The sequence below is a fragment of the Thermobia domestica genome, chromosome 2 (genome assembly GCF_964235325.1).
Source record: "Thermobia domestica chromosome 2, izTheDome1.hap1.1, whole genome shotgun sequence".
In the NCBI taxonomy this organism is placed as follows: domain Eukaryota; kingdom Metazoa; phylum Arthropoda; class Insecta; order Zygentoma; family Lepismatidae; genus Thermobia; species Thermobia domestica.
Genome location: NC_137455.1, coordinates 83,229,851 through 83,250,866, shown reverse-complemented (window position 1 = coordinate 83,250,866; position 21,016 = coordinate 83,229,851). Strand labels below are relative to the sequence as shown.

Below are 21,016 nucleotides of genomic sequence, written 5' to 3'. Positions count from 1 at the left end.
TTCGTAAAGAATTTGTTCGCCATTTGAAATTTTCCCCCTCTATATTCTTCTGGACTAAAGCTAAGATTCCCTAAAGTAACTGTTCTTGAACAAATACATGAATATTCCACTACGGTAAAATTCCTGTTAATATCGTTCAATATTATACGTAAGAGGTTTCTCAAACTCTTTACAGATACTCACTTCCGTTGTCGCAGTGGCCAGTGTATTGTGGCTTCAATGAGATGTGATTACACTCCAGATTGCGCTGATGGATCGGATGAAGATGATTGTGCACTAGGTAAGTTCCGAATTTAAGTTAATAATCACAAAGTATTACTTCAGTATTAAAATATTGCCTTGACCAGTTGCTTGTGTACGCTAACTTCGTCTTAATAGTATTTTGTCCATTTATCTTATGACTATGATCTTAATATGTAAAGAATTCGGCCACGAAAAAACTCAGATCAATAACACGTAAGAATCACTTTAAAATAGAAAACTTCCATTTCCACCTATTACAAGGTCTCAGCAATAAAAAAATTAAGTATAATTATCACAAATAATAATAGTAGTAGTAGTAGTTATATACAACACTATTAGGTACAAAAACATATTTTCGCGACTAATATCCAGAAAATTGAAACTGAACATCTGCAAAATCATAATAGTATCAGTAGTACTCTAGGGATGCGAAAATTGGTCATTAACAAACGCGCACACAAGTTAATTATATTAGATGTATTGAGATTTTTTGAAGCTAAAATAACTAGTGAATTGGGAAAAGTATACGCTGTGCAATAGCAAGTCACAGTATATTAGAGCTTAAATCAATATTCCGAAGATTGTCGGGACACTCACCTGTATTATAAATTCACGTTAGATGTATACAGGTGTTCTAGTTAAACCTTTATTAGATCTTTGGATAAAACTAGGTGCAATAAGACAGATATTTTGAAAAAAAAAAAAAAGGTGTAAAAGTTCCAACGGAGTTAGTTTGGAACAGGGTTAAAAACCATTGACATTTTGTTTCTGCAACAATGAACCAGTTCTTAAGCCGTAATCAATCACCCTGAATATTAAATCACTTTTTCAGTGAAACTAATCTGTTTCAGAGTTCGATTTCCAGTGTAATACCAATAACGTTCGACAGTTTAACATAAGACCAATTACATTCCAGCAACTACATTGTGATGGATCATCGGACATTTAAAATAATTTCAAATCTGAAAAGAGCATCTAGGGCTGGCCCTTAACCAGAACATTGTCAGGGGAACAGAGAATTAGTAATGAGGACTAACTTCACCTCATTTTTGACTTCTTAAAGAAAAAAAAATCAGGTGGGCTCGAAAATAAGCCTGATTTAGAGGTCTAAACTGGGGCTAACTACGGACCTGATTTAGAGGTCTAAACTGGGAGTTCGTTTTAAAATGGTTAAGTCATAATCTAAAAGAATTGTAACAATATACCGGTAGAAAGTTACAATATTAAAATATAACAACTGAGAGTTTGATATTTAAATAATTTAACTAGTTTCCATTACTAACTCTCAATGAATTCACTTATTCATATTATTAAAGTACAATATATATATTAATTACATTATTATTTCTTCAAATATGTTAAGTATTAATTTTCAGCATTTCCTGGTTAATACTATAGAAATAATTATTTTTCACAATAACTTACAATATTTGACTCATTCAGATGTTCATATTGATAGAACATTTGAAGTCATATAAGCACTTAATTTAAAAGTTTTTAAAGTATTCAATACATCGCAGAAGTTTGTAGTCCGAAAATGGCCACAGAATAAATTTAAGTTTCTAACATTTTTTCCACGAATTTAATATATTCCAGTTACTTGTGCACCAGAGCGAGAATTCAGATGCTTCACTGGAACTTGTATACCGAAAGAACTTGAATGTGACGGCGAAGTAGACTGCACTGATGGTTCTGACGAACACGACAAATGCAAAAGTAAGATAAAATAATTTATTCAAATTGTTGATAAAGAACGGTTTAGTATAAGAATCTTAATTTCCTTTTTCAGCTTTGTTATACTATTACTCCACTTCGCATAATTCGAATTATTTTCTCCAATCCTCCGCGTACACAATCATTGTCATTCATAAACTTTTCAGTTCTTTTTGTACCAACTGGTTTAGAACTAGATGATAAAACCTACACAATGTTTAGAACAAATGCAGTATTTCTGTTTTAACAACTTATGAAAGATAAAATTATGAAGAAGAGTATAATATAAAATTTCTCTCTATAGGAAATAATATACATGAAATTTATTATTTTCAGTTAATATTAAATTTGTAGTTACTAGCTAATATGTATTAGTAACTTATTTTTTAAACTTTTACAATGAGCTGCTTGGATATTAATCTGTTAGATCGTATACTAGCAGTCTTTCCTACGCGTAGAACGGTTGAATATCGTAATCTCTTAATGTTATCAAAGTAATTCCATGTGACTTTACGCAGGTCATTGACAATCAATAAGCAGATATTTGAGGTTGGCATTGACACATTGGCAATTAGATTATTATTCACAGATGCGATATAGTATTTAGGATTGTATTTAATAATTCCCCCTCTCCCCTGACATTACAACGTCTTCATGACAAAAACAGTACTACAGAATTAAAAAAAAAACTTGAGCTTGAAGTAAACTCTTCCAAATATATTACTTCAATAATCTTAAACTATGTTTCCATGAATGGAATATTGCATGGATTAATACCATAATTGTAATCAATATATACACTAATTTGACATGAAATTGCCCATTATGTTAGCAACAAGTAATTTTAATTTCTCAAAGAAATAGTTTCTTAGAACTTTTCAAGAAAGGGCCGCGGTGGTTGTGGTAGAGGTTCACCTCTGGTGCTTGGGGTCCCGGGTTCAAACCCTGATCCCGCCAAGTGAACTTTGTGGTGGACATACACCGTGTGCGTGGGTTTTCTCGGTTCTCCCGTTTCCTCCCACTTCATTCCACCATTTCATTCATCTCTCATCAGTCTCCTTTAGTCTAACCGGCATAACCGTGGGATGTAAAACTCACATTTCATTTCATTTTCATTTCTCATAATCAGTCTCCTTTAGCCTAACCGGCATAACCGTGGGACTTAAAACTTAGCTTTCATTCTCATTTTTACTCAAGAAAACAACCAAAGTTAGACATATGGAATGGGAGGGGAAGCTGGCCATGCACCTCTTAGAAAAATGCTGCATGTTTAGCCTTATATAAAATCAAGGAAACGTGAATGATCTTCGGTCAAGTGAAATTTTATTTCAAGCCAAAATATTAACATTTATGTACAGTTGTGATTGGACAGAATTATAAATAATACTGTAATGGTGAATAGTGTGTGAAGAATGTTAGTGGGTTTTGAACTTAGTGTGAATGTAAATAAATTGTATTGGAGAAGATGTAATGGTGATTTGTCTGTGAAGAATGTTACAGTACATACAGTGGAGTTTCGAGTTAGTGAAGAATAGTAGAGAATCTCGGAGCAGAGATCGACGGAAGAGAAGTGTGCATGTTAAAAGAAATACAAGGAAAAGGACCGGAAATAATATATCTTAGTGTGAAATAAGTGTTGTACACCTATGTATGTATCAGTATTAACAAATCGAGTAGCCTTGTTTCGAGAAAGCAGTTAGTTGGTTATAAAACTAACAGCAAATACTGTAGACTAGTAAAGTTGCCTTGTTCGGTTTCATGCCATCTATTGGAATCTGCGTAATTGAAATTATGTTCTCATTACGATAGAGATGAATTTTTTCTCTAACGCTTGTTTGTAGCTTTCACTTCTGTTGAGTGTAATGGCGATGTGTTAGTCGCATTGTTCAGTGTGTTAAGACTAAGATCGTGTAAACGATGATTATACAGTCCATTTGAGAAAGTAAAGGCTTAAGCATTATATATGCATTTGAGTAAAAACTTCTAATTGACGACCTGATATGACCTGACTGCAATAAAATTATACCTTTCAAACACCTTCACCATTGGATACCTACATGATTGAGTGAATAGCTTAGTGTCGCAATTAAAATGTTGCATTTCAATATATTATAGCAAATCCACCACGGTACAGTTTCTGTATTGTTTTCGGGGTGTTATAGGTAAGCTTAAACATACTTGAAATGATTATATAACACAAGCAATGAGGTATAGTTTCAAATAGCTTTGTTCGTTTTTATGTAAGCAAATAAGTCGCTAAGATGTGGTGTTCCCATTGAATATTTCGTATTAATAAAAACTTACTTATTCCTGATTTTCATAGATACAATCATGCATCAATTTAGTTTTTCAGTAGTTATATTAGACTGAAATTGTATTTCTTGAATGGGTTGATAAAATTTTCTCCGTCTTGCATTAACTTTCCAACGTTTATTTTGGACTAGTTTTGACTTCCTATTGCTGTCAAATTCCTATACTAGTTTCCGATTTTTCTTTTTTAATGAAATCTTACCGTATAAATATTTCTAGTAAAAATACTTAAGTAAAAAAGTGAAAATTTGAATCTGTAAAGTTTGGTTATTACTATGAACTTACAGTACACAGATATGAAAAACAAAGCATGTATTATTCAGATTTCAATTATCCTTGTTTTAATACCTTTTCGACATTTCTTCTTCAGCAAAAGAGTGCAAGAAATCGCAATTTCAATGCGCTAATGGAAACTGCATTGATAAAATCTTGGTGTGTAATGGCATAGATGAATGTGGTGATAAATCAGATGAAAAATGCTTCGACGCAGTTGAAAGGCCAACATTCTGCCCAGAAGAATATTTCAAATGTCCGTCCAATGAAAGCATTTGCCTCCCTTCAGAAGCCAAGTAAGTTTTATATAGGTTGTATTTTATCTTGGCAATAATTTGAAGTATTTTCAATAGATATGCTTCTTCACCAAAATTAAGGCGATGTAAATTTTTAGTTTTCTCAGAACATTGTTCATTTTGATTTTCTTCCTCTTAAGATTTATGAAGTAGTTTTTGGGCTTTTAAAAAAGTAAATCGTATCAGTCCAACATTGTGAGTTGCTTGGAGGCGCTTAGTTTTCGAAACTGATCTAGAAATTTGGCAATAATGCCTTAAGAATTAATATATTGACTATACCATCCAACTAAACTTCTGTAAAACCAGAAAGTAACAGAATTGATTTCTAACGATCAAAAGCTGAAAATAGGCTCTGACGAGAATTGGACTCGAGAAAATAACTTTTTAAAGATTCGGTTCCCTGAATATCTCAGTATAAGCGAAATTAACGTCAAAATATTAGGATTTGGTTAACTCTTTTATAAAGCACGAATTTTATAAAGTGAAAATTTGTTCATAAAGAGAGATTGTATGTTTTTATATTTAATCTTTCAAATTCAAATACCAGTTAAAATATTAATCTTACCAACAGATATTGCTTCAGATCATAGACTATATTATACGATGGGCGTAGTATAATTTTTTAAAGACCTATTCATATAGATTACACAGCAATTGTTTACCTTCTCAATGTAATCTCCCTTTATCTTTATGCACTTTTATAAAGTGTCAGCTTCAGAAGACTCTCCTAGAAACAATTGTTTAGTCCCACGTACCAATGTTTGGACAGCTTGTTAAAGTTCATGGGTAGTTGCAGTCCGACGACCACGTAAATTTTTTTTCATTGTCCCTAACAAGTGGTAATCGCTGGGAGCCAAGTCCGGATAGTAGAAGTGTTGGAGCACTGCAAACTCTAGTTGATCAATGGCTGCAATGGTTTTCCGGTTTGAAGACGTGCATTATCATGTCTAAGCACTCCTTTCATTGCAGCTTACTTTGAACGGTACGACGTAAATGTCTGAGGATCTGCACATACGCTGCACTGTTGATCGTGGCTCCACTTTCCAGCCAGTCAGAATGTCTTTCCTGTCCTAAAAGACCGTGGGCATGCGCTTTGCAGCTGGAGGTGTAGTTGGAAATTTCTTTAACGATGGTAAAGGAAGTCGCATCACTAGACACAAGCCTAGACCTGAAATCTTCGGGATCAAGATCATGGCGTTGCAAAAGTTCTCTGCACACGTCCACACATTGCTTTTGCTCTGTAGATAAGTTTTGGAACCCACCTTGCACTGTCCTTTCCCAACTGTGATTGTGCACGATAGGCTGCAGGGTGTTCTGATTAATCCTGTGGCAGCCTCAATTTCAGAGAATGTGATGCATTTGTTCTCTTGAATGATTCTACCACGGCGATGATGGCTGATTGTCACTTTCCTTCCAGAACTGCTTCGCTTTTTCATAGAAGTGTTACCCACTTTCTAACTTTCTACCCTGGTGTACTTTTTCCGCGACGGTGCGTGTTCTCCGTACACTGCCACAAATTGCCAATGGATTTCAGTAGCTGCTATCCCCTCTTTACACAGGAATCACGATGCCCAGCACTGTCCTTCATAATCACTTCCCATATTGTCCGTTAATATAGGGGTTCGAGAAATGGGCTACCAGGCAGCTGCTGTCGTCCCCGTTGCCAGTGATTCTCCCAATTGGTAGATGAAACTCCTAGGTCCTGTAACTGCCTTCCCAGCTTTATACTTGGGATGAAAATCCAATGCACCAGGAATGAGAAGATATAAATCATTACAGTATGCTCCTCGTATATTAGTGAAATGTCTAAATCAAGCATTACTCAGATACTAATTGCATTTTAAAAAACATCCTGTAATTTAATGCTAGACTTGACCATACAATTAACTTAGATATGTAAAAAATATATATAAATGGTTGAAAGAAAAGGTAGAAATCTATGGTAGCAATACACTTTATGGCTCAATTTGCTGGATGTCTATACGAAAAGCCACATGACTTATTTTGTATATTAATCATAGTTTCGGAATGAGACATTAACCAGATCAATTATTTCGAGTCCTAATATACAAACTAAGATTAAAATCTGATCAAATGTAAACTCCTTTTGGTAGATTATCTCAAGTTACTTCGAACAATCTTTTAAAACTATTGTTTTGTATGCATTAAGAATGTAACAGAATGTTACATTAAGAATGTATGCTATATGTACATTAAGAATGTGTTCTTAATAAACTCAGAACAAAAGAACAACATACACATTCTAATCCTAAAGAAATTCAAATTGTAAATTTATTCAGATGCAATGGAGTGAGTGAGTGCCCTGACAACGAAGATGAGGAAAAATGTGGCTGTGCTCCCAATGAATTTGAATGCAAGACAAGGAAGTGCATATCAGAGAACTGGGTCTGCGATGGAACAGATGATTGTGGAGACAACTCTGACGAGGATAGCGCATTATGCCAACACCTTGCTCTTAAACCTCTAGGTAATTTTAAAGATCATAGTATATCTTATATTGCAGTAAATTTTGCTATTACTACATGAGTCTTGCCTTAAATTTGAGATAGCGATTTATATATGTAGAATCAGTATTTGAACACTGAATACTACTCCTAGGGTAAACAAAAAGTAGCGAAGTGACAAGTATTGGAGTTAACTTTCATCATGGTTTGTACAAGAAAACGAATTTCTATTACTATGTGCTTCAAAGCACGAGGGAAGCATACGAATCTGTCAGAAGTAAAGAATCTAACAACCTTCCCATTTCACTGAGTAACAATGAAAGTTTGACACATTTGTTGATAGACGTTATAGGATACGTATCAAATTAATAATTTACTTATGTATTTCGTGATGCTGTTAATGCAGGTTACTGTTAATGCATTGCGTTCTTTACATGTTTATGGGATATAAATACAAATTGTTACATATGAGAATATTGTACATAATCGACTAATGATAAAACAGCTTCAAACATCACTAATATATCAATAGAAATTAAATTGTTATATGGGAATAGCCATATTCAAAAATAGTAGTCTTAAAAGAACTGGACACTTTTGAAAAGCCCTACACTTAACCGTAACCAGACCAAACTTGGATATCTTTTGTTTCAAGCCAAAAATACTAAATTTTTAAATTTGGTTCAAAATATATAGTCTTTTAACGAAAGGTAGGTAGCATTATTGAGAGACTACGTACTGTGAATACATTCAATGGATATCCATTAAATGCCAACTTTATGATCATTAATATTCAGAGTTTTGTTAATGCGACTACTTATGTTAAAATGCTTAGAACTTTGTCTACAAAATGTTTATAGATTGTTCTTAATTTTGAAGCTTACAATTATTTTTAGTGAATATATACTATTTTAGATATGAGTAGTCATATAAATATTGAGCAAAGAATTATTGTATTAACCCTCCGTCGGGCGCAACTGATCTGACAGGCACACACGTTATTCAATTTCCACGGTTGATATGTTTAAAACAAAATGTTTAAAACAAGTGTTTAAAACACGTTTAAAACGAGGGCTGTTGTTTTATTCAGTTTGTTTTAAACGTTTTAAACAAATTGTTTTAAACGTGTTTTTGTTTTCGATGCTGGTTGGACATGTTTAAAACAACTAAAATATCAGATTGAAGAAGCTAATTTAATTTTCTAACCAACAACCAATCCTCCGCAGGATTTGTGCATGAAGTAAATTACAAGCAGAGTTATATTCTTATTATAACAGCAATTACTGAACTAAATTCTGCACATCAGTGTGCGTATAACTAAACCATCAGAAATTCAAGTGAAGTATTTGAACATTTCTTAATTTCCAAGAACAACGGAGGTTAAACACACTATACACTATTCTAAGATCCAAATTCACAAATTCAAAACTTGTGTATTTTTTGATCACTATCATTTCCATAATAATGAATAGTTCTCACAAAAAGAGCAGTGACTAGCCTACAAGGAGCAAATGACATTTTAACTAAACAGTTTAAGATACATCTCTATCTGCAATATGGGTAGCTAATAATGATTATTGTCTACGGCATAACAACCCAATTAACTCTAGACGCCCGCCAGGGATTTTAACAAAATTGTAGACTCTCACGTTCGGGGCTCTGGTGACCCCCCCCCCCCTAATTATCACAGTCAGGAGTTCTACACCATTGGAAAGCTTATAGACCACAAATTCCAATGAGGTAATATTCGTGAAATTCCCGCCGTATTCGTAGAAAAAGAAGACATAAAAAATCATTAAAAATATGAAAAGGGCCTTGGCAACCCTTGCAGTCACCCTACGCTGACAAAATGATGCTAATGTGTAGGCCACATACTTGTGACAATAATATAAGAAATGGTAGACATCGCTGCCATTGCGTAAATTCGTTTTATGTAGGACATATTTTTAAAAAATATATGCGAAGAAAAACATTCATTGAATTAGACACTCTCCCCTCCCCCACTATAGTACCACGTCCATATGCAAATCATTTTTGCTGCACACATGTATACGAACAAGAATTATATTTCACTGAAGTAGTCTAGAAGCATATCTTGTGTTATATGGGACCGTCCCGAAAATAAATGTAAATTAACCAAATTTGACCCTCTCTTCCTCTATAAATAACAAGTACACATACAGATTACTATCATGTAGGGGACTACTTCATTGCTTCACATACCAATTTTTATGCATGTACCAGAAAGGGGGGAGGAATACCCACCAAAACCTGATGAAAAAAATTTGATGAAAAATTAAAAAAACAATTTCATCCTCCCTCTCTCGGCCGTACATACGTACCCCCTATATACATAAAATGCAACTGACGGAAAGCTTCATCCCTCAAAAATACTTTGGTACCAAATCATCTTTCTAGCTTAATTAAGGACTGAGCTATTGATGTTTGTTGTAAAAATAAATGTAATTTACGTCAAAAAACTTAAACTCCAAAAATGGGCTAACTTTGCCCCCTCCCTGCTCCCCCATATAAGCAAGAAGTACAAATACACGATATTACCATGTAGTGACCTACTTCATTGCTTCATGTAAATTTTTATGAATCTATCACCCAAGAGAGGGAATAGTCCCCAATAAAACTGTTGTAAACAACAAAAAAAAAAAAAAAAACTATTTACCCTCCTCCCACATACATGAAATATACTACTTCAGTGCACACTAGCAAAGCTGCATCTTTCAGGGATAAATTGGTACCAAAACCATCTTCCAGCATTAGAGTTTTAAGACTGAGCCATTGAGGTTTAAAGCCCTGACACAGCAGTTGCGTCAATGGGAGTTTAAAGATTAAGAATGCAGACGACCAGTAGAACGTAACACAAAGAAACTAAGCTACATATTCTGTGAACGGAGATCGGGAAAAATCCCGATTTCTTTCTGCGGAATTGAACATTTGGGCGGATCGAGATTAGGGAAGTTCCCGAAATTTGATCTAGCGGTTGCATACAGATGGTAAACAATACCTAAGAGTGTAAAAATGTAATATATATGCCTATTTAGATTATTGTTTTAAACAAAATAAACATTTTGAACGTTTTTTTTTTTTGTTGTTTAAAACAAAGTAGTTTGTTTTAAACGTTTAAAATGTTTAAAAAAACATGTTTTAAACATAAAAAACGTTCTTTTTTTAAAACATGTTTTTTCAAACCTGTCAATTTCAGATCTATCATGTTGATTGGAGCTGGACTCACCTCTGAACACACTATACCTGTGCCTGTGATCAATGTCATTAGTAATTGGATAATAGACATAGAAGGCAGATCTCATGTCCGAGATCTCGAATGTATATCCAGGGGCGTCATTTAGGGGGGCAGGGAGGGGCAATTGCCCCCCTGAGTTTGAGATTTCTATAGATTTTGTCAATAAAATACTAGTAAATCAGTGAAATACACGAAATTTTACTTATCAAGGGGTTTTGCCCCCCAAGCAAAATCTGAAATGACTCGCCTGAGTATATCATTGAACCTCTACATACGTGATTAGTTTTTTTTTTTTTTTAATAATTTTTATACTTGTCTAAGAATACATTAGTTTCCTGCACTTCTTTTTCAACGAATTACGTATTATTGTAAAATACTGTATTATGTGATGTAATATTCTGAATTATAAAATACAGAAAAGCCTACTTCATCTGGTTCAGGAAATAAAACCTTTCATATTACTTTACAGGTACATTTTGTAATGAATTCCATTGTTCGTCGGGAGAATGCATTGCATTTTCCCAAGTATGTGATAAAATAAGACATTGTCCAGATGGATCAGATGAAGGTGGAAAATGCAGTAAGTATTGAATTAAGTTTATGTATCCTTAAGGATAAATTGCCATAAAATTGACCTATATATCAAAAATGGAACATAACATTACTGTAACCGAATGATACCTAAGTTTCCCAACTTTATATTTTGAATGGATCTTAAAGGTTTCAGTACTTTCAGTTTAATGTTTTTTTTTCTCTTCTAAATCGCTACGAATAGTTTCGAAAGTCACGTTAAAAGGGAACGCTGGCTCAGTGATAGAGCGTTTACTTCTGGTGCGAGGAGTTCCTGTTTTGATCTCCAGCAAAGTAAATTTGTAGTGGATAAATATTGTCTTCCACTTTCTCGTTCCACCAATTCTTCAGTCATTCGTTTAATCGTAGTCTCCTTTAGCCTAAAGGGCATAATCATGGGACGTTAAACTGAAAGATTTCATTTGAGTTTACGAGCTGCTGAATCACCACGTATTTTAGTCATAATTTAACTTAATTCTGGCATGTTTAACTGCCTTTATATTCTATTACCTGATAACGTTGTTACACAGCATTGATCCTTAAAGTTTAATAATGAGGCGTGAGCTGCACATTTTTCTATGCTCTTGCATTAGCACTATTAACCATGCTTGTTTAGGAATAACGTGAGCTTCTACTTTTCCAACCACGATAGGTCACATTATACCCGAAAGTGTTGAAAGCAAGAACGCTTCCTATATGTACGTCTAACTGTAGTTACAGAAATTACAATCCTCTAGAACGAGAGAACAAGAAAAAATAGATCTCGGGACGGAATAAGAGTAAATTGTGTAATGTTCAGTAGTGTACTATTAAGTTTTGAAGTGCGGCTTTAAGTATATTCTCACTTAAGTAAAAAGTTACCAGGCATAAATTTTTTTTTGGGTTCGTATTTACCTGAAATCAGAAAGTATCTCTGTACTATCTACAGGCTTTTAGTAAACGCACTTTCCATATTTACAATCGTGTCAAAAGTTAAAATAAGAAACTTGTAGCTCGTAAGAAGCAACCATCTATTCGGTAAATATTTCTTTACTGAATAGTTAATTCCTGCCTATGAAGGGCTCTTCTCTGCACAGGTGAAACATGTTCAATTGGTTGTGTGGTCAGCAAATACTCCCAGCACCTTTTGGCTTCCTAGATCCACTCGAATAGCCCTTCCATTGGCACACAATAAGTGTTAAATCTGAAAAATCCAGTGCCCCAACTCGCGTGATCCTAAAATTCGAAGATGCATGCCCCATTAAACCACTAGTAATGTTTGGATTCTACTTTAACCAATAGATTCCGTTTTGTATTAACGTCAAAATCCGAAGTACTAATCTGTGCCTCACCTGAAATTCTAAAACACTAGCACAAATGGCAATCGTACTAGCCACCTTGGTAAGAGAATAAATAAAACTACGATAATAGCAGTTTGAATGAAAACTCAATTTTAAATAAATAATTACTTGCATGTGTGTAACTGTATCGATTCTTTCTTCTACGAAAGAATTCTTCAGATTAATATTTTGCTTGGATCTAAGCTGTTAAATATTCTTGTATTACAGAATTGTCAGAATTTCTAGATATTTTCCCGAATATTTAATTGCAAAATACGGATTTTTACCAATATCTTTAAAGATATATATTTTTTTAAAATTTGATTTCCAATTTGACAAAAGCTATATTTAGGCCTATTTGTACTGGTGATAAAACATTCCTATTATAAACTACAGAGATGAAATAGAACTCCTTTTAAGTACCTAAGAAAATTTAACTAAGAAAATATTTAAATTCACTGAGCTTAAAAAGTAATTTGGTTTGGCGTAAATTTGAGATGTTAGCAGAAACAATTAGATTTAGTTTTGAATCAGTATTTCCTCAAATTAAAGCATAACAAGAACCAAAAAAAAGGGGGGGGCTTACTTTTGAAATAAAGCGAGTGAGTTACTTATTTTCACAGAAGAAATAAACGGTATGAATAAACAAAGGACAACTGCATATAAATGTCACATAAAAATTTACAAATAATATACTAAAACTAATTATGCATGAAAACTTCAGCTAAGTGTAATCAAAACTAAAGCTATGTGAAATATAAAGATTAACTAAATATGTCTAAGAAATCATTAAACACGGGATAAGAGTATTACACATCCTATTGAAATTGTAAAAACATTTAATATTTTCTAAATGTGGTTTGATCGTTTTAACAAAGGAGACAATCTAAATAAGGAACAGCACAAACTATTCCTGAACCCACTAGCCAAAAATAAAATTATAAAATCTTCAAAATTGTAAATCAGGTATAGATGAGTTACTAAACTTGTTGGAAAGGTCATGCAGTTTTATAGTAAAAGCATTGTCACTTAGCAAACTCCTCCCTTCTTACAGGTAAATATTCTAGTAAGATAAATATTACGAAAATAAACCTCTATTTAAGAAAGGAATTCACGAAAATATTAAATTACAGGCCAAAATTTTTTTGTATGTCAGTGAAGGAAAGGGCTAGAAAAATTAATGTATACACTAAATTTTCTTTCCAAAATATCATGATACACAGTCTCAGTATGAATTTCTCAGTCTACAGAAACCTGTATCTTGAACTTTATTGAAATGATTAGATCCTATTAAGATATGCATTCATGCATAGGTATATTTCTAGACTTATTAGTGTATTTCCTTTGATTTAAAAAAAGAAAAAAACTTGTACATGGGTTAAATCCAAATCATCTTACATTATAAGGAAGTTGATTTGCAGTCAAAAGGACAGAACTTCAGCCATTTTTATCAAGTGTAAGATTCATTGTTCATGGTGTATCACATGGTTCGGTATTGGGACCTTTGCTGTTCCTTTTGTGTGTGAATAATCAAAACCTGAGTATCACAGCATTCAAATTGACACAATATGCGCGCTACATTAATCTCGTGTTAATGGAAGAAGAGTAAAATCGGGTGACTGAAATCCGAAAATAAGTGTTGATGTACACTCATGTCCAAAATGATTGTCGCATCTCTATAACTGTCTTCTTGTAAGAATATAATTTGATAATGATCTCGCAGGGTACTTTTAATACTGATACTATGTGTATAATCTGGAAATGTATATTTGTGGTAAATTTCATAGGAAAACAATTATAAATACAAAAATTAGAATGAGTAAAACAAAATGTTGGTAAATGGACAAGAAAGTTTTATTTTTATTTTATTGTTCTTATTTACTGCTCTTTTGACATGAAATTTGCCACATGCATGTCTTTGACGATTATACACATAACTAACATTATAAGAAATACCGGGCGAATTCGGTATCAAATTATATTCCTACAACACCATATTTATAGACATGCGACAATCATTTTGGACATGAGTGTACCTAAGAAACAATCTAAGGTGTTTTGGGGGAATAACGCCTAATGAGGTAATAACGCCATGTGCCCGTATCTCACACAGTTTACAAGCAACCAGCTAGGTGGCATATGCAGTACATGTGTCGTTACTGCTGAAACCACATGGTGGGTTTGCAGTTTATAGGCGCCATTGTGTCGAGCGTGAGTGTGGAAAGAGTGTGTTAGGAGAAGGTTGGCAACGTCTGTTGTAAAATTGGAAAGGTAAGTTGTTAGTGTCCTGACATTTATTGTGCGAGTTAAGTTTATATTGTGTATTTTTTTATAGTTCATAGCCTATAGTTTGTAAATACAATGGCGACTAATTATCTTCCTCTCGTGCAATGTGTGATTCACATTCCGAATGAGAAACATGAATGGTTGGGGCAATAACGCCTTTTCCAAATCGGGGTAACAACGCCACGTTTTTTTACTATTATTCGAAATTCTAAATAGTGATACTTAGTGTTGCGTCTGTCTTATGTTGTAGATGCCACGGAAATACAAGAAACGCAATCTGCGTACAGCTTGGCCCGAAGAGGTACTCGAAGCTGCCTTGACATCAGTGAAGGAAAACTAATTGTCTGTCACAGCAGCAGCAAGACTTTACAAAATACCAAGACGAACACTTAGAGATCATATTGTGAAAGGCACAACAGGAACAAAATTAGGAACAAAGCCTACTCTGTCTTCAGAACAGGAGGCCGCCTTGTGTGAAAGAATTATCAAGTTGTGTGATATTGGGTATCCTCTAAATTCAAAAGTGATTAGAAGTTCTGTGTACAAGTTTTGTGAGCAAAATAAAGTGGCGCATCGATTCAGTCGCGAAAAAGAGTGTGCTGGATATGATTGGTTGCATATGTTCTTATCTCGGCATCCAGAAATTGCAAAACCCAAAAGCCAGAAACTGAATCCAGGTAGAGCTGCGAAGCTGAATCGGGTTGTTGTAGGAGATTATTTTAATAAGCTTGAGAAGGTTATGACGGAATTGAATGTAATGAATAAACCTGAGCTTATTTACAATATGGACGAAAAGGGGTGTCGTCTAAATTTACATCATGAACCATACGTATATGCAAAAAAAAGGATCAAAAAATGTTCATATCGTAGGGCAAGAACACGATGAAAGTGTATCCATTGTTGCTTGTGGTAATGCGATTGGACAAATGATTCCTCCAATGATTTTATTCAGAGGTGTTCGTATGAAGCCTGAATGGGTGGATAACTTACCTGCCGGGAGTGCAGTAGGTATGACGCCGAAAGGCAGTATGACGTGTGAAATGTTCATCGAATGGCTTGCCCATTTCTCTCGGTACAATCCGCGGCAAAAAACCTGCAACATGAGCATATAAGTTTATTGTGAAATGACGAAGTCTTTTGCTCCAAAATAAGTGTGCACGGAAGGAGGCCGAGATTTATCCTGGCGTGATTCGTTACACTTAGACGTTATGTTCATTCCCTGTGCTGTTAGGCGTAGTTTCACAATAAACTTACATCCCCATGTTGCAGGTTTTTTGCCGCGGATTGTACAAAACAGCCGAGAACTGTCTTATGATCTTTGATGGTGCCAAAAGTCATTTAGATGTTTCGATTGTAGACGCTGCAGAGAGGTATGGAATAACGCGATTTTGTTTACCAAGTCAAACAACACACGAATTGCAACCCATGGACAAATCTGTGTTTGGTCCATTCGAAACTTACTGGGACCAGGAAGTCCGTTTGTTCCTCAAACAAAATACAGGAAGTGGGATAACCAAACAACGTTTTGGACCAATCTTCAGTAGAGCTTGGGACAAAGCTGCCACACCCTCAAACTTAAAATCCGGGTTTTGTGCAACGGGTATTTTTCCCTTTCATCCAGATATTATTCCTGACCACGCATTTGCTCCTAGCCTCGTGACAGATTCATCCAAATGCTCTGATTTACCGCATGATGCTGCTGCTAGTGATAATGATGCTACTGGTTCAAGACATTCCACGTCAACGGTAGGACCGATTACAGCACAAGAAAATCTTGAAGCTGCGGAACCAGAAGATGCAAATGAAGATGAAACATCAACTTCATTCTATGATTTACTTCCAACTCCTAAAACATCAACACTCCGTAAACGACCAGCAAAAGCCATAAACAGTGTTGCCACAGTGGTGCGAAGAAACCTTTTTCAGCCTACAAAAGAACTTGGGAAAGATACGAAAGGAAAACAAATGCAGACCTCAAAAAGTTTGGATGATATGCCATCAACGTCCAAGGGAAACTTATCGAAGCAAGCAGTAATGAAGAAATCGACTTTAACAAAGAAGCAGAAACGACAGGAAGACGAATCGTGGTATTGCCCAATTTGCGATGAAGATCGAATAATAGACATGCGAATGTGTGTTATTTGTACAACATATGTACACGAAGAATGTGTAGGCTTAACCAAATATGACAAAGAAAAATTTGTGTCCAAAGTGTATGCTAGTTTGAAAGCAAAAACTCATAACTTACCTACCTTTATGACTTCTACGTGTAATAACTTATATTATTAGACCCTATCTAACGTAATATTTGCATTACATTATTTGCAACCTTCGTTACACTACAAGGAAAGGATCCCAACCGTGAGAGCTGAATTTAGTTCAAACTTTGCGAAATAGGTATTTCGATGTCTCTGGAACGGTGATGATAGTCGTCTATAACAAAGTAGCACTGCATCTAACAACTATCACCACCATTCTTAGTGAAACCAAAAATACCCATTTCACAAAGTTTGAACTAAATCCAGCTTTCACAGTTTGCAGTCTCTCCTTGTTAGAAAAATTTGAATGAATTCATTCAATTTCGGCCTTTTTAAAAGTTTCTTATATGTTCATTTACAATGTTTATTTAGTTTGTGTTTCTTTTGTTTTCTCGATTTCATTCACACCTCATTTATTTAACATTCAAGTTTGAACTAAACTTATTAAAAAAAGTATGAACTGTTATAAACAATAAAGAACCAGGTATCATTTTGTAAATCATTGTATGAAAATACAAGTAAGTGTTTCTTTGTATTTTTCAATCATTTTACGTTTTATTTAATATTTCCCTTCAAGTTAAGTATCTATTATAATTAATCTTAGAGTAAATAATGTTCATGTGTATGCCAAGTAATTAATATCGTGTTGTACTTTAGGTTGTAACAAATTAATTCCATGGCGTTATTACCCCGGTACTATTGGCGTTATTACCCACACACGTGGGTAATAACGCCAAAATGTCTTCTTGCACAAAATGGCTTCCTCACAGTTTATTATTGCAAAGGGTGAGACGATATTTTTTTCTTGAATAGTGCAAAGACTATTCTATTGCTGAAAGCCTTTTCCACTTTTCTAAATGTTCACATAATAGTGTGAAAAATCAAAGAATCTTAAGGTGGCGTTATTCCCCCAAGTTACCTTATTAAATGTAATTTGCCATATATTCATAATCACAGAACTTTTTAGTTTGACTGAAAATTTAAAGCTGTAAGTTTCAATTATGTATACTATATCACACCTTTTTTTCTGTCTTCCAGACACAGCGTGCTCGATAGAGCATCCGTGCGAAGGTATATGCCACCCAACCCCGTCAGGGCCTAAGTGTTCTTGTACAGCTGGCTTTAATTTGGACGGAGATGGAAGACGCTGTAATGACATCGACGAGTGTATGGACGATAATGTATGCTCACAATACTGCAGCAACACAAAGGGAAGTTTCATTTGTTCTTGTACCAAAAACTATATTCTTAGACCTGACAGAAGATCATGCAAGTCTACAGGTAGGTAACTAATATTTGATTATTCTATTGCTTTACTATGAGTATAACCTTATGTTTTAAATATATTGACTTTCAGATACAAATACCTACACCTACTACATAAAATTTTAGTATAAAAAAATGTAGGACTAGAAAACCAGTTTTTAAAGGAATAAATTTGTGTTTCTCCCTTTGAGTTTCGGAAAGTGAATCTGAGCAATATTTAAGGAAAAATCTCACTAAAAAGACTTATCGTTATTGTCAGTTTCCGGAAGAAATTATAAGGTGATTATACAATTTTTAACACAAATGAAAAAAACAAATTAAACTTATTTAAATACGAAAATTAAAATTGGAGCAGAGCTCCTAATCGTTAGTATCTTAGAAAGGACGTTAAGAATCTGAACTTAATTGACTTAACCAGCGAGAAAGGCTTAAGATCAGGGTAGTTCAATCAATTACGATATAATATAAAGTAAATCAAATGGACTCCTCCCAAAACCAAAAAGATACTTTATAGTTTAAACTTGAAAGCTCTAAGCTTCTTTCTCTGAAAGATATTACTTTGAAATCCCGATAGTGACAGATACCAAAAATTTCTGGTAGATATGCAGAAAAACTTTGAAAATGCTTTTCTCTGGAAAAAGTTTAGGTTTGAAATAAGAACTAAAAAAATTCTAAATGGAAATTTAAAATTAAACTTCAAAAAGAAATTTATTTCCTTTTTAATTTTTTACTTAAGTTACTTGCCTCCTTTGTCCTTCTCTGAGTTTAATTAAAAATAAAAATTTGAATATTTCTAGTTGTCCTATTTCTAAAATCTCTAAAGGTTTAGTTTCGTGAAATGGGATGTTCTCTTGCAAAGTTAATCTACTTCTCAGCTAGGATTCAAACATTGAAAAAATTCTTTATTCTTTCTCGGCATCATACAAGAAAGTGTCGAAGTACAGCATTATAGACTGAGAGAATTCACTTCCACCTTCTATAGTTACAAATTTTGGTATTTTAGTGATAACAAGAATTTTAATATATTGATTTCTGGTTTGGCTCAATAAATATGTAAGAAGCTTCATTTTATCAAGTGGAATTAAATTTGCACAATGGAATTATTATTATTAAAATATGAAGTTAAAATAATTTGTAGTTTTAATGTGAATCCAGTGATCGGATAACGTGCTCTGACGTCTTGCGGATGTGCAACAAAACTGTATTTAGGTGCAGTGCATGCAGTGTTACAGGAGAAAATGAATGCCACGCTAGTGGACATACAAAATTTCTACATTCTCCTGAAAATGAATGCAATACTGAGTAGAATCAATTATCTTGTAAATTTTAAACATTGCTTTTATACAGGTCCACGTCCAAAACTTTTGTTCAATACTGGAGACCAAATCCGTGAAACTTCTTTAGACATCGGTTACTTGCATGTGGTTCTCTGGAATGCTGGAATTCCTGTCTCTGGATTGGATGTAGATTCTGAGAAGGAAGAAGTGTACTGGAGCACAGGTAAGAACTTCCCCCAGTAAATTATAAATTGAATTCGCATAATCTACTATACCATTAGAAAATAATTTGATCCAGAACTTATTTTTGTGCAATGCCACTTGGTACTAAATACGCAGTGCGACAATTGACTGATTTTTATTGAATGGTACTTTCTTCAAAATACATTCCTACTCAGTCAATACAACAGGTGGCACAAACTAGGTGATGACTGGAACAACCTTTGCACATCAGTTTGTGGTATGTTCCGAAGAGTTAAGTCAGTCCTTTGGATATCTTGAGATAATCAGTCCTACTTGCATCAGTAACTCCAGTTGTTCCATTGGGAAACAGAAAATAGTCACAAGGGATAAATCAAGTGAGTAGAGGGTTATTGAGCATGCATACGTGCTTTCGGGTCAAAACCTACTCTATAACTTTGCTGGTAAACGGGAGCGTTATGAAGCAGAAACGAAAAAGCTAAGTACTGAGGCCGCACACGTTGAATCCTTTTCCATAAACATTCCAAAACATTCGCATAATAATTTGCAGAGACTATCACTCTGGAAGAAATTCATAATGAATTATTTCTTTACTCTTGCAAAAACAAAACAGCATTGCCTTCACTTTCAACCTTTGCAAAGTAACTTTTTTCTTGGAGATGCTGATGACTTCCATTCAGCACGTTGGCATTTTATTGGATCATAGCGAAAACACAATGTTCCGTCCTCCACAACAATGGAATTTATAAAATTTCTATTCTTTTGAACAATTTAAAGGATGTCCCGTGCACTTATCTTTTTGTTGGTCACACAACGAATGGGACATAAACAGAGATAAGTTTTCTTTCCTAAGATGTGAATTGTCTAAGGAGTGCTTAAGAAATCTTGCAATAAGATGTGACTAATCGTTTCCCGGCTTACACCAAATCCTCTGCGAAGTGTCACACAACGATCTTCTGTAAGACACTCATATTTTTTGCGACGGTTTTCTGTACGCATTGAAATTGAACTACCATATTTTGCTTCTTCCGTTGATTCCACACACTCTTAAAATTGTTCATAAGATCTGAATATTGATGCACGAGACAAATGAGTGTTCCCATAAACTTATCGCATGATTTCCAGTCTTTGCACTTTTGCAGGGTTTCAAACTGAATTTGGTGATTGCTCGCTGCTGCATGACGCTACCGTGACAAGTTTCCCTCTTTAGGCTGAATATGACGTCAGTTTGTCATGCTTAGCATGCAGTGATGCAATGTTGCCAGTTTGTAGACTGATAACAT

General features: G+C 34.3%; 1 protein-coding gene across 2 annotated transcripts in view; it reads left to right on the top strand.

The window, feature by feature from the left end:
* yl (Putative vitellogenin receptor yl) overlaps positions 1-21,016 on the top strand; it is a 129,381-nt gene that overhangs the window by 87,736 nt on the left and 20,629 nt on the right. For both annotated transcript variants that reach the window (XM_081743301.1, XM_081743309.1), the window contains exons 22-28: positions 176-280; positions 1,840-1,959; positions 4,637-4,835; positions 7,136-7,323; positions 11,026-11,136; positions 18,028-18,270; positions 19,603-19,755. In XM_081743301.1, the coding sequence (XP_081599427.1) occupies positions 176-280; positions 1,840-1,959; positions 4,637-4,835; positions 7,136-7,323; positions 11,026-11,136; positions 18,028-18,270; positions 19,603-19,755 (1,119 nt within the window). The remainder of the gene's footprint in view (positions 1-175; positions 281-1,839; positions 1,960-4,636; positions 4,836-7,135; positions 7,324-11,025; positions 11,137-18,027; positions 18,271-19,602; positions 19,756-21,016) is intronic.